A 13,959-nucleotide genomic window follows, 5' to 3' on the forward strand; every position below is an offset into this window, starting at 1 on the left:
ACAGCAAATTTTTTTAATCAGACATATTTCTGGAACCTGGTAGTCCCCAGAGAACTAATAGGTGAGACACAGCACCCTGGTTTCTGATAAGAACTGTGTCCTCAGGGTTCCAACACTCCATGTGGTTGTCTGTATCATAACTATTTCCTCGTGACAAATGCTTCCTCTTTCACACAAGTCAATGTCCACATAGCAACAGACAAAAGAGTATTCAGAATAACTTCCCATCATTAGAGTCAAAGTAAATATGACTCCATCTCTGTACTTGCCTAGTGCTGCCATCTTTCTGACAGACATTAATCTTACTCTTTATCTCACTAGAAGACAAACTACTTCACTTTGATGATTATGAGACTAGTTTGATCCATATAGACAGAACAAAAAATTTGAAATGAATGAAGCAAAAGTGTCGTTGTCTTCTTTGGAAAGATCCTTTGAATATAAGGCCCCTGGTTTTATTGTAACAATTAGAGAGATGCTTTTTGTTTCTTTTATTCTTTAAGTATAAACTCCTTGTCTCGATTATCTGTCGATAAGCTATCAAATAAACTCAAACTGGAAATGAACCTCACAATGGTAATATGCACGGCTGATGTCTTCTGTACTTCCATCACTATTATCTATGCTGTTCTCACAGCTCACTCAAACCCCACAAATCTATTATTAGAAACTGATTTGATCACAACAGAATACTGAGAGCCAAATGTTCCAAAGGGGGAAAATAACACACCCGTAGGTTGTGGATTTTCAATCTAATACATTTAATCTAAGAGTCACTTCCAAAACCTCAACCCCCAAGCATAAATATTTGGTATTATCCTTTTTTTTCTTCCTGCTTCCCTGATGTGTCCAAATTAACTTTTTGTATACATTTAATATGTGGTCTTCATTCTTTATCATACTCATGAAAGAAAACTAAATATCAGTCATTAAAAGGAATATTAAACAAACCGTATTTTCTAACCATGTAGCCACTGAAAAGAATCAGGCATATACAAATGTAGTAGAATGAGAAATTATTCAGGATATAGTGTTTAGTGAAATGAGCTACTGACAGGAGGAGATAACAAAATATCTGGAATTATCTACATCAAATTATGAAGAAAGTGATTTAGAAGTGAGAAATTAGAAATCCTTCTTTTTCATGTGATATTTATGAATTATGGAAAATTTACATTGCTTAAGTTGATTCAGGCCTATACACCTCATGCTCTGGGAGCAGAGTAAGATTATAAGCTTGAGCCCTACCTATACTACACAGTGAGAAGACCAACAGGAGCTCAGCAGATTCAATAAAGTAACTCAGATGCATAAGAGAGGTACACTGGTTCTTTCTCTCACTTGTGGATGCTAGACTTTACATAGAACATAAAATTACCTACATGTGGCTTGAAAGAGTTTAAGATGGAGGGCTGAGGATCAAGTAGGTGAGGACAATGCAGATGCACATGGTCAAATACATAATAATGTAAATAAAATACATATTTTCATGTCTTTTGTAATTTTTTATATGTATATGATGCAAAATTTTAACATATATTAGGTTGAAATGTTATAGGATTATACTATTGTAGGTTAATCATAATTAATGATAGTATCATTGGACATCTATATTATTTATCCAAATGTATTTCTCTAAGTTTATCTTCCTCATCTCTGGAGTTACTAGCATTTCACTTTTAAGTTACTGCATTTCACCTTTTCTTACCATAGCATTTCACTTTTAAGTTACTGCATTTCACCTTTTCTTACCAATGCCTGTATTTTTTAATGTTTCCACATCACCCTACTTTATTCCAGCTCTCTAAAGAAAACAGGACACCCCTGATTTCTAAGCACACGCCATACCTAGAATACCACAAAATATTTATGGGAGATGAAATCCCATGCCATTTTTATGTGTTGCCATAGATGACCTTGAATATACTATTCTCCAGTCTCTGAGACTACAGGCATGTATAAGCACGTGCAGTGCACAAGGTTCTAAGGAGGGAACATGCCAGGATTTCATGCATGTGAAACAAGCACTCAAACAGTTATTAACACCCCAGAGCCTATAACTCACACATGGAAAAATGAAACTAAGAATTTTCAGTGCTTTAAACCAATGAGCTTTAACATAAGAATGATATGTATTGAATAGTTAGAAATCAGGTAATAATGGAAAACAAAAAGTCACAACATTTCTGAGCAGAAAACTATAGCTCTTTTGGGGGGGAAAGATAGCTTACTAAGACATGAAGAAAACTATGATTCTCCAATAAGTTTTAGAATGAAGTAGAACCCATACACACATGTAATGCACATATACACACATATATTCAGACATATATACATGTATAAATAGACACACATATGTATGTACACAGACAGGCATACACACACAGATAAACAAACATATATGCCCATGTGTACATACGTACATATATGCAAAGATGCTCTGCAGTATAAATTTTTTTAAAATTCAAGAAATACATGTCTTACCATCGTGAGAGTAAATGGGTGGTTTTCTAATGCTGATACACTGGGACAATGTAGAATAATATACTAAAAAAAGCAACAAACAGATAATATTTTAAATGATCAAAAGAGAAACACAGCTATTTCAATATATCTGTCTACTAATTTTCAAAAGTTACCTTAGGAAAAAGAATATCTGCAAAGCCACTAACCACTGGCTCACCTGGCCTGGTCTTGCTTTAAAGTTTTCTTTGACCATTCTGAGTTCCATGACATCAGAGGGATGACTGATTACTGAGATGATGGTGACAGGTTTGTTGCTCCGGATGCAGCGGTAAAGTCTCTCAGCACAATATAGGCACAAAGGTCCAGAAATCCAAATCCAGGTCTAAGGGAAATTGTTATAAGTATGTGTCAAGAAATGCATGACTGTATCAACAACTGAGTAATGATATATCAATTTATATTTTAAACAATAAGATATTGGTAAGAATGAGTAAAACACAGCTGACGCTCTGAGCAATTCATTCAAACAAAAGGCAAGCAAAAGCATCATATTTATCTGAGTATTATTACAAACAAAAAACAAAAAAATCCACACTGCCCTAGATATTTAAAGAATATAACATAGGTGTATAGATGCACATAGGATTTACATACACAATGTTAAATGTAAATACATCTGCATGTTCCTATTATACCTTTTACATAATATGATGTAATTACATTTATATAAAACTGGCAGTTTTGAATGGGAAATGAGGTAGCTATAAGAACAATCTTTCCCCTATAACTACAGAATATAGGCCCCATCTCTTTAAAGCTTTCAACCTTAACAAACAGATATGTTTGCTTTGTTTATCTGAGAAAGAGCTTCATTGTGTAAGTACAAGATGCTTTTGTACTTGCTATCCTACGGCCTGTCTCTGGCTCTTGATTATAGTTTTACAGGTGTCTTATTCCATGGACCTTCAGTATTTTTTTAATGACCCCTTATAGAAACCTTATTTACACAGTTGCTCCAGACATTGCTCACTCAGGGTAAACAGTTTGCTACTGCTCTGCAGACTGTAACAGTGAACGTTGACACTCTGAAGAGTAAGCAGAGCAGGGTAATTTCTGCAATGCAACGAACTTGCAATTTCCAGTCAGTCACTCATAGGTGATTAAGTCCCAAATCAGTAAAATGGAACATGCCATGTTTAATACTAATCATTATACGACATTCAGAAAGCTGGCCGGCCGACTCCAAAGTTATCTAGAAATTCATTCTAACTTTGTTACTTCTCAATCTTCTCTATTTAAGGCAGAACTTCCTAAGTCTGTCCCTTCCTCCATTTCATATGCAGAATAGTGGGCCTCACTTAGATGTTGGCAGCTCCCTCAGCCACAAGGGTAGACATGGGATGTGTGTCTGTGTGTGTGAGGCGGTAGTAGTTACTGAAATATTTGTGGAATCAGTGAAGAACTTTTCAAGAGCAGCACTTGAGTTAAAGGCCTGGATATACAAACTGCTGCTCCCACCACTTGTTAACAAGCTTTAGTCAGGAGACATGTTGAAGTCCAACTTCTTCAACAAATAACTGAGTAATCGACTCAAACTTTAATTGTGGATACTTAAAGAAACCATGCATACACAACAATTTGACACAGTGCCGAGAATATCGTAGTGAGATTTCAACAAATTCACCATGGTAACTGAAAATACAGGTTCAGAGACATGTTTTAGTGCAATGTCAATCACGTGAAACCACAGACTTGGCAGATCTTAGACACAGAATGAGTCTGACCTGTGGAAAATGAGCTTGGAACCTGGGCTCTTCCAGGCAAATCTTCACAAGTGTTTTCTGGTTACGATCTTCTAGTTTTGAAAATCCTTTAGGCAAAGGTCCATGAAAATGTTCTGAGATGTATTCTGGTGAGGAAATGTCCTGATCTTGGGTCCGGTTAAGACTGATGCAGCCAGGAGGGTGGGTATCTAAATTGGTTTGATACTTCAACAGCCCACTATGTTAAATTTGATAAAAAACAGGGATAAGAAGAGATTGAGTCAGGGGATGGAATGGGGTAAAGAGAAGCAATTGTTTCCTTTTCTTGTTGGCTTAAACAGCCTTTTATAAAAAGTAGTCCATGTGTGATCTATTTCAGGATATCTCATATTTAAAATAAACTCCTTACTAAGAAGTAGGGAAAAATATTTCATTCTCCAAACAAATGCTGTGTCTGTGCAGTGGAGGGAAGCATGTGCAAGCTTCTTGCTGTTATTTGAATTGGACAAGCTTGATTCCTGTTAGGCAATCGTACTGCCACTTAGAAATTTTTGCTGGAATAAAAGCTGTAAAAATAGCTTCCTTGCAATACATCTTCAAGCTTAAAAGAACAACACAGGGATCATGTTTGATCTGGATAAGACTAGATAAAACAGACGTCATGGTTCATGGAGAAACAGTAAATGAAAATAACAAGCATCAAAAGCTTGTTGCATCCATGAAAACAAGTTATACATACCCATTAAACCCTAAAGCTGTTTGCTTTTAAATCTCTCTGTAAACATAACCACATGAAAAGCTCACAGGGAACTTAGTTCAAGAGGCTTTACAATGGCATCTCATTGTTTCTTATTTTGCTACATTCTAATCCCCGAGGTCTGAATTTTTTCTTTCTTTCAGATTTCATTTATTTTCTTGTGTGTATATGTGTATGCATATACCTATATGCACATGTGTACTTACACATATACATGCACACACATGTATCATGAGGAAATTGGGAAACAACTGACAGGAATCAGTATTTTTCTTCCACACTGTGGGTTCTGGAGTTCAAACTCAGGCTGTCAGAATTGGCAACAAGTGCAGTTACCTACTGAGTGAACAGACTGGCCCTAGGTTGTGCCACTGTTTTCACTGACAAGCAGTGAAAGGAGAAACGAGTAACTGCAAGTTTGTTGGGAAATTTCGATAAAGTAAGTATTAGTGGGCTAGTGGTGCAGCTCGGTGGCAGATGTTTGAAGTTCTTGGGTTAAACCCAGCAACACACACACACACACAAGATTAGCATTCAGTCAATATTAACTGATAACAGGTCCAATGAAAAAAAGTTAAGAATAATGATGTGTATAGACCTATAAATCCCTGGATTTAAGTTATAGAGAAATGAATTTAGTATCTAAAAATAAGAAACTAGGTGGGAATTTGAGCTTTGACACATCAAAACGGGCATTTTCAGAATTAGGCATTTACACTTTAGGGAACACAGAAATTCAGGAGCCAAAAGTACATTTGAGGTTAATTTATGAGAGACACTGGAAAACTTGACTTCATCAACCAAGAACATATTCATGTATCAGAACTCATATCATTATAAACATAAACTATTACTGTATCATTTAAATAGGAAGCAAAATTTTAAAGAAGAAAGCTGTTTGGCACTAGGGAAAAAAGCTAGATCAAAATGTATTTGAAATTCTATGATTAAACAAAGCCTTACAAAAATCACATGAAGTAATCAACTTTTCCTGTAAAATCTATGTAAGCAGAAAAAGCGGCGAAAAAAAATCAAATCACCTCATCTTTGAAGCCAAGTCTTTTCTAAAATTTCTAGTCAACATGGATTCATCTATTCCCTGAATTGCTAATATTCCTGTAAATAAATTATGTTTGTAGTTTGAAGATTCAGCCTGCAGCTCTTTATTGACTTTTTCTTTAATCTCAAATCAATTATCTCCTGGGAGACTGAGATCCTCTGGTAGGTTGTTCTTCTTTACCTTAAGTATTTAATACACTGATGGACAGAGCATGGGTGCCCAGCAAATAGAGATTGTTCTCTGCTAAATAGAAATTTTAACAAGCATGCATGAATCTTTCTTCAAACAACTCCATATCCTTTCTATTAGCAAAAGACTGGAGGATGATATACTGTAGGGATTTCAAGAGTAAAACTTTGTTTGAATTCCTAGAAATGTCACAATACATAATTTAAAATAACTTACATACATGTGTGCACTAATGAATTTAAAAGAAACCAAAAATGTTTGAAAAAGTTGGAAATTAACCAGCTGCTAGTTTCTTCATATCAAAAACAGTATATATTTTTGTAAAAATTAAAGTTTAATGAAAAACACATGTAATATACAATGCTTATTTTATTGTGGATATGTACAATAATATTTCAGCATTATAACAATTACTTTCATCTCATTATTAACCCAGTTATAAAACAGATTTATTTAATTCTTATGTAGCTATTCTATTGGATATACATGAACTAAAACTGTCATGGACGTGTGATATTTGTCCTACAAACAGAACGAATTTAAATAAATCTTTTTCGAAAAAAAGTGCTAAAAATTCTTAATATAACCTTGCTTTAAACTAAGAAATTTTTGAACTCCTGAATCATTAAAATTTTTACTTAATAAAACATAAAGGCAAAAATGAATAATTGGTTATAGTAGTAAATGATCACTTTTTTTTCTTTCCAAATAGAAAGAAAAGAAGGAAGAAAGCAGGGAGACAGGGAACTAAACAAGAAAGAGAAAATGACAAATAGATTATAGTCCTGAATAAGGCCAGATAAACTTTAAAGAAATATTACAATATAACATCAAATTCTGATAAGTGTATGATCTCAAAAATATACAGGTGGAATGTGTTGCAGTAAAAAAAAATCTTGCCCGTGTCTGAATCAAGTTTATATTAATGAAGTAGATTTTGGCAAGCGACTGAATGTTTCTCAAACTTGGTTTCCCACTTACAGCCTTCAAAATATTATCTTATAAAATCCTGAGAATTTAATATCAGAGGATATTTGAAACAAGTCAAATTTATATTTTTCTTGTTGTATGCAGTGAATAATTTTACTCTAGATTCCGGGTACCAAGAATATGGTGATTCGATGTCTCATCTGTGACCACCATTCTAGACTAGCAAATCAGCCACTTAAAGAAGAGAGCTCATGGTATAAGGACAGCTGCTTTCCAGAAGAAAATGAAAGCAAAGTCACCGTAGCCAGTGATTTGTTGCAACCTAAGGCTCCACAGAATGTGCATCCATCATGGGAAATGAACAGTTCCCAGTTCCATGTATCAAAGCCTCTACCTTATGAGCATGAATCACCAGTCAGGGCTCATGATTGATTCGAGTGGCCATATTTCTGATTTCTTACTTCTCTATGTTCTAGAACTGGGGTACCAAGGAAAACTATCCAACCCAATTGGCATAAAGCTGATTAATATCCTTGTCATTACCAATGACCTCCAGAACTAAGGAGAGGAGGGAATGATTATCTTTAACATGTACCCAAAAATTACTGAATAATTTATATAAACTGCCTAATACCTTGACAATTACTTATAAAGAAATCCAAAGAAAAAACAATCAGCCTGTTTCTCTGAACTCTCTTTCCCTGGAAAAAATGTAGACATGAGAAAATGGGAGTATGCCAGTTATACTCCTACCCGATACCATTTATCACATCTGAAAATTATCTAGACTAGAAGACAGAGATTAAACTAAAATATAATTCTAAGTCCCCGATATCAGCTCCTTGTAGGTGGAGTGCTGATTTGAACTGAAGGCATTCCTTGACGAGCATTGAGCTGCATTCTCATGCACATAATCAACCTTCCCACAAATGCTTCCTTTCTGTTGTACATGAGGTGAGAACAAAGATTGTAGGTACAAATTGTTTTACTTACCCTGAAACGTGCAACAGCAGCAGCATGTAGAAGACAAAGAAGAGGTTGTGAGTATACCAGAAGATATCATAATTAGAAACTCTGTAAAAACAAATCAGTTTGTTTCAGTCAGGCTTTACATGTGTCACATTAAAGGAACATACACTTAAACATTCAAAAACAAACAAAAAAGAAAAACACACTTTGAAAATATGTATCATATCAGAAGAACACTAAAATGTCAATTGTCTAAGACTCATCTAGTGAAATGGTATTAATCACTACACAAGATTTACTAACAAAACTCATGAGTAATAACTGTTTGAAAATTACATATGCTTCTTAGTTTCAATAAATACCATGGTGTAGTCTGATTTAGAACTTTTCTGTCCTTTTTAGTAGCATTTTCTTATTTGGCTTTTTTTTTTTTTGAAACAGTCTATGTAACTCTGGAACTCACTATGCATACCAGCGTGGCTTCGAACTCACAGAGATCCACCTGTCTCTGACTCCTGAATTCTGGAATCAAAGGCTAGCCCCACAATTTCAGTTCATATAAAAAATTTTAAACTGCCAAGTAATTTCCAATATAAATAATGTTATGACCCAGGTGTTGGGGATGCACGCCTTTAATCCCAGAACTCAGGAGGCAGAGTCAGGCGGATCTCTGTGAATTCGAGGCTAGCCTGGTCTACAGAGTGAGCTCCAGGATAACCTCCAAAACAATACAGGGAAACCCTGTCTCGAAAAAACAAAACAATACAAAAAAACAAAACAAAATAAAACAAACAAATAAATAATGTTTTGTTTTCAAAGGATGTTTTGGAAAAAGTTAAAGGAAAACTCAATGGAAAGAAATTAAATTATCACTAAAATCTCAGCATTCCTCTTTCTACTTTGGTTACTGAATCCAGCTTTCTACCCTGAGTTTCTGCCTGACATTCATTGACAACAGATTTGATGTGGAATTGCAAATTAAAATAAATCCTTTTTTCTGCAAAACACTTTTTGGTCATGTTGTTTCATCACAGCAATAGAAAGCCTTTCTAAGACAGAAATTGGTACCAGGAATGGGGTATTTCTGTGAAATAGCTGAGCATGTTCTGGGGTAAGGATGGAGGTAGTTTTGGAAACACATGGAATGTTGGGTTAGAAAAAAATATGAATATTCAGAGTGTAATAAGCTACTGTGCGAACTTTTACTGCTAAAAACAGTGCAGATTACGTTGGCCTGGCTTATAAAGTTTTAGAGGGATGTTTGAGAGTTCCTTAAAGACTCTATTTGGGATATTCAATATTTGAGACAAAGAATACATGGTTTTGGTCAGCTGGGGTGTAAAATTGGATTGATTAAGAAGAGACCACCATTACTGGAAATAAATCCCCTGGGAAATATTTCCTCCAGGTCAGAACTTAGAAGCCATGGTCCACAGATGGCCAATTTCCAAATCGCAGCTGGATTTGGGAATATGTAAGGTTCCTAGATGGTACTGATTTTGGAAGCATGAAGGGGTTATGGAGAACAGCTGAGTCTTGGCACTGTTAGAGGCCTGGAGAAGCCATTGTTGAAGGAACAGACTCAGTTGGAGTAAAAGCTCCAGAATTGAAGGAATCATGGAAAGGAGCTGAGGCTAGACCCCAAGAAAGGAATCTGGATAATGTACAGCTCAGGAGCAGATAAGATTCCAGCATTTTAGAGATGCTAGAAGCATGGGGAGACCACCAAGGACTACAGCAGGTGTGGAAGTTAGCCTGAGACTATAAGATAGGCTGCATGAACTATGGATGGCAGAACCATAGAGGTGGAGCTGCCGAGGCCTTTGGAGCCCAGAAGATCATGGGTCCAAGAAGTCTGACACAGAGCTTTACACTGTTAAACGTTGGTGTTGCTTTGCTCTGATTTGAACAGTGCCTAGGGTCTTCATTTTGAAACAGGAAGTAACTCATTTTTTATTTTGTATGAGTAAACAATAAAGAGATTTTGGGATGGAAAGGGACTTTGGTCACTTTAGAGACTAAATTTTTAGAAACTGTGAATTTTAAAATTGAAACCATGTTTTATGAGAAATTGACCTTAAGATGAGACCTTGAGGATAAGCAATAAAGGAAAGTAATATATTAGTATGTCAACTGGACAAGAGGGCCAGTTGTTCTAGCTAATTTCTTTCAACTTGATACAAGCTAGAGTTATTGGGAAAACGAACCTCAGTTGAGAAAAGGGCTCCTTCAGATTGCCTGTAGGAAACTCTGTGGGGATATTTATTGATTCATGATTGATGCAGAGAAGCCGAACCCACTGTGGGTGGTGTCCCCCTTAAGAGAGTAGTAGTAAGTTGTACAAGAAAGCGTGCTGAGGAAATGAGGAGGAGGCTAGTGAGCAGTACTTCTCCACAGCCACTGTTTCCATACCTGCCTCCAAGTTCGGGCCTTGAATACCTGCCCTCACTTTCTGTGGCAATGGACTGTGAAACCTGAGAATTGTGAGCTGAAACAAACCCTTTTCTCCCCAAAGTGCTTTTAGTCATACGTTTACTCACAGCAATAGAAACCCTAGTAAGATAGTGCTATTCTTCGATAGGACAGAAAATAAAATAATAAGCATCATTTGTTGAATATATGTGAGAGGCACATGGGTTTATTTTATTCATCAGTTTATGGCAAATATTTACTAATTAAATATTAGATGTAGAGGGTAGACATTTGTAAGAGCTCTTTGAATGACTCTAATATATACCCTAACAACTTCTCATAATCCACTTTAATAATTGCTAATTATTTTCCATTTACTTAACTTTAGCATTTGCTTTCACAAACAACAACACCAAAATCTTTATAATATGAATGTTGTGCATATCTAACCTGCTTTTGGCTCTAGGTCAAAAACTCCATAATTGTTAATTCTATCAGTAATTGTCTAATGCTGCCTAAAAGTAAGTTTATCAATTTCAGACCAAAACATAGGGAAGAACTGCCTATTTTTACAAACCTATACTTTATAATTTAGTTTCCATAGGAAGCTTTAAAATACACTCACCTTTGTAATTGATTATTTTACATCTACAAATATGTCCTTAGGGCAGAGTTGAAAATGTATATAAACATACAGATATGGCACCTGTTTCAGAATTTGGCATTTAAAACCTTAAGTTAACCCCAAAACTCAACATGAATGAGTTTTAGAAAATAATATATACGAATACGGTGACAGAGAAAAACAAGATATGCTAACATGAAAACTACTTAAAACATTCATGTGAAGCACAGTAGTCTTGCTGGGATGTCATATAGTAAACAACAGCAAGAGACTTTGTCTTTAAGAATAAGTCACAGAGCGGCAGAACTAAACTTCTGTGAAGCTTGGGCGGTGAGGGAGATTATGAGTGGATGTGTACAGAAGTATAAAAACAGAATCATTTGAAACATTACTTTCAAATTATATTTAAACTCTATACACATTCATTTGTTCATTAATATTCATATTTCAGTCAATGCAATAATAAAAATTTTTAAGCTATAAGAACTGTTGGGTTTTTTCTATTTTGCTTTATCAAAGCAAAAATTTCAATGTGGTATGTGATAAACGTCTATTCTGAAATTTTATGTGCTCACCCAGAAAAGACACATGAAAGTGCTACTGATACTTATTTAACTCTTTTCAAGCTAATTAATTAATTTGTTTGTTTGTTTGTTTATTTTTGGTACGTGTGTGTGTGTGCATGTGTGTGTGCATGTGCACGTGTGTGTGAATACAAGTGTATATATATATATATACCCATGCACACACTTGTCTATCCAGAAAGCCCCAGTTAACCATCTGTCTCCAGTTACCTCCACCCCAATACTGGGATTGTAGATATGTAGTATGCCTGATTTGTACATTGATAATATGCGTCTGCACTCAAAGCCTCATGCTGTGTGGCAAGCACTTTCCCAAATGGGTCATCGCCGAGCCCCATCAAAAAATTCAATGTGAATTAGAGTGTTTCTAAACATTTTAGCATGCATCAATTTTGTTCCAGTGGCTTTATTTATAACACTATTTTACATAATAGTAAAAAAACGACCATCAGTATAGTAAAATACTTTACGTATAGTAAATATTTTACGTATAGTAAAAATCAAAAACTATTATCAGGTATAGGAAAAAACAAAAACTATCTTTAGGCAATCAGCTGTAAAATATTTTTAAAGCACATATTCCTGTGGGCATGTGCTCAAACTCAATCCCATATCCAATTATGTGTAATATGAAAGTTCCTCAAGAATTCCACTTCCCTTGGTATTCAATAGAAATATTATTCCTTATGTCTAACAAAATGTAATTTTAAAAACATGGAAATGAAATATAGAAATGTTTCTACTTCAAGTGTGACAATCCACAATAACCCACTAACTAACTGCACAGTCTCAATATTTTAGTCATCCAAGACTTTTCCTATTTTGTAGGAGTGAACCCCACAAAGCTATCCGCCCATGAGGGCAGGGACAAGTAAATTAGCACAGGTAGATATAAAAGGAAGTGAAAGGAAAACGTCCCCCTTTTTCTCTTGGAAGCCAGCCACGCTTCTAATTCCTAGCTTGTGTGACTCTCTCTCTGGTAAATAAATATATTGTTTTCCCTATAGCATTGACTATCATCAATATCTGGTGGGAGCGGTGGGATTGGAAGCCCAAGCCTCTGTGGCCAGTGGCCGCCTGGCTCGGCTCCCGAGGTGAGTGCTACCAATCCGAACCCCAGTAAAAGACAATTATGATATTTTTCATATGTATATGTGTGCCATGCTTGTGATTATTGTGTAAATACATGTAATCACATGGAAGAAACATGTACAAATGATTCGAAAATTAGAGTCAAAATTTCAGGAAAAAGGTAATTTAGTTACCAAAACAGATAATTTGGAATTTGATCAGAACAATCTTTGGGGCACATTTAATTCAATGTCTACTGCATTTATGGCTAAGATTGAGTCTAACCAGGTGGAACTTTCCAAATTAGCAGAGTCAATTCAAAAATTAGAATCAAAAATTCAGGAACAAGGAGATTTAGTTACCACTGTCCTCATCAAATTCTTCAGTCATTTTTCTGATGATTTCTGCATTCTGCATATTTCGAAACATCCCACTTCTGACACTATTTGTACCGAAATGATTATAAAGGAAAGCTAGACAACATGGACAGATGAAAACAAAATGGTCACTCTGACTCTTACCTTATTGCATAGGTAGAAGCTGTAACCATGAGGAACAGTACAACCACCATGCAGACACCCGTCAGACCCGGAACTGTAAAGTATTTACAAGTTCATTTTAACTTTATTCATACTGGGAAGAAAGATCAAGAATTGTCTTTGAAGTCTAATGTATAGTACGCTTCTCGGTAGAAAGCAAATTCAAATTGTGTTTCTCTGTGTATATACCCCCTTACACAAGCTGTTAAGAAAATCAGCATAGTCTCAATGCACTTCAGACAAGGCATCCTTTTATTCCATTAGTAGAAGAGTCCATTCTTGCATTGCCTAATGCTCCACTCATAATGGTGAATGCATACTTGCACATCCAAACTCTACCAAATGAGATTAATTAATGCTAGAGCAGTTAGTTTCTATGACTTCCACCACAGTACTCTGTCTTTCCTTGTATGGAACTAGCACCTCCCTTCTGTATCACTGTCAAATAATGTTTCTGGATTTCACTACTTGAAATAATTTTTTATTAGTTCTTTGAGAATTTTGTATGGTGGGTTTTTATCATATTCACTCTCCACCCCTACACTTCCAGACTCATTGTTTCCTCTCCCACCTAATTTTGTGTCCACTCATTTT

At 35.5% G+C, this 13,959-nt stretch overlaps 1 protein-coding gene across 3 annotated transcripts in view; it reads right to left on the reverse strand.

Moving 5' to 3' along the window:
* Positions 1 to 13,959, reverse strand: part of Nox4 (NADPH oxidase 4) — a 132,434-nt gene that overhangs the window by 76,918 nt on the left and 41,557 nt on the right. For 2 of the 3 annotated variants that reach the window (XM_005085373.4, XM_040728899.1), the window contains exons 7-11: positions 13,348 to 13,420; positions 8,159 to 8,239; positions 4,251 to 4,467; positions 2,684 to 2,848; positions 2,485 to 2,547 (exon numbers count right to left, since the gene is read on the reverse strand). In XM_005085373.4, the coding sequence (XP_005085430.1) occupies positions 2,485 to 2,547; positions 2,684 to 2,848; positions 4,251 to 4,467; positions 8,159 to 8,239; positions 13,348 to 13,420 (599 nt within the window). The remainder of the gene's footprint in view (positions 1 to 2,484; positions 2,548 to 2,683; positions 2,849 to 4,250; positions 4,468 to 8,158; positions 8,240 to 13,347; positions 13,421 to 13,959) is intronic. The other variant, XM_021236119.2, reaches the window with a different exon arrangement.

Source organism: Mesocricetus auratus, unplaced genomic scaffold, assembly GCF_017639785.1.
Source record: "Mesocricetus auratus isolate SY011 unplaced genomic scaffold, BCM_Maur_2.0 Super-Scaffold_4256, whole genome shotgun sequence".
In the NCBI taxonomy this organism is placed as follows: Eukaryota; Metazoa; Chordata; class Mammalia; order Rodentia; family Cricetidae; genus Mesocricetus; species Mesocricetus auratus.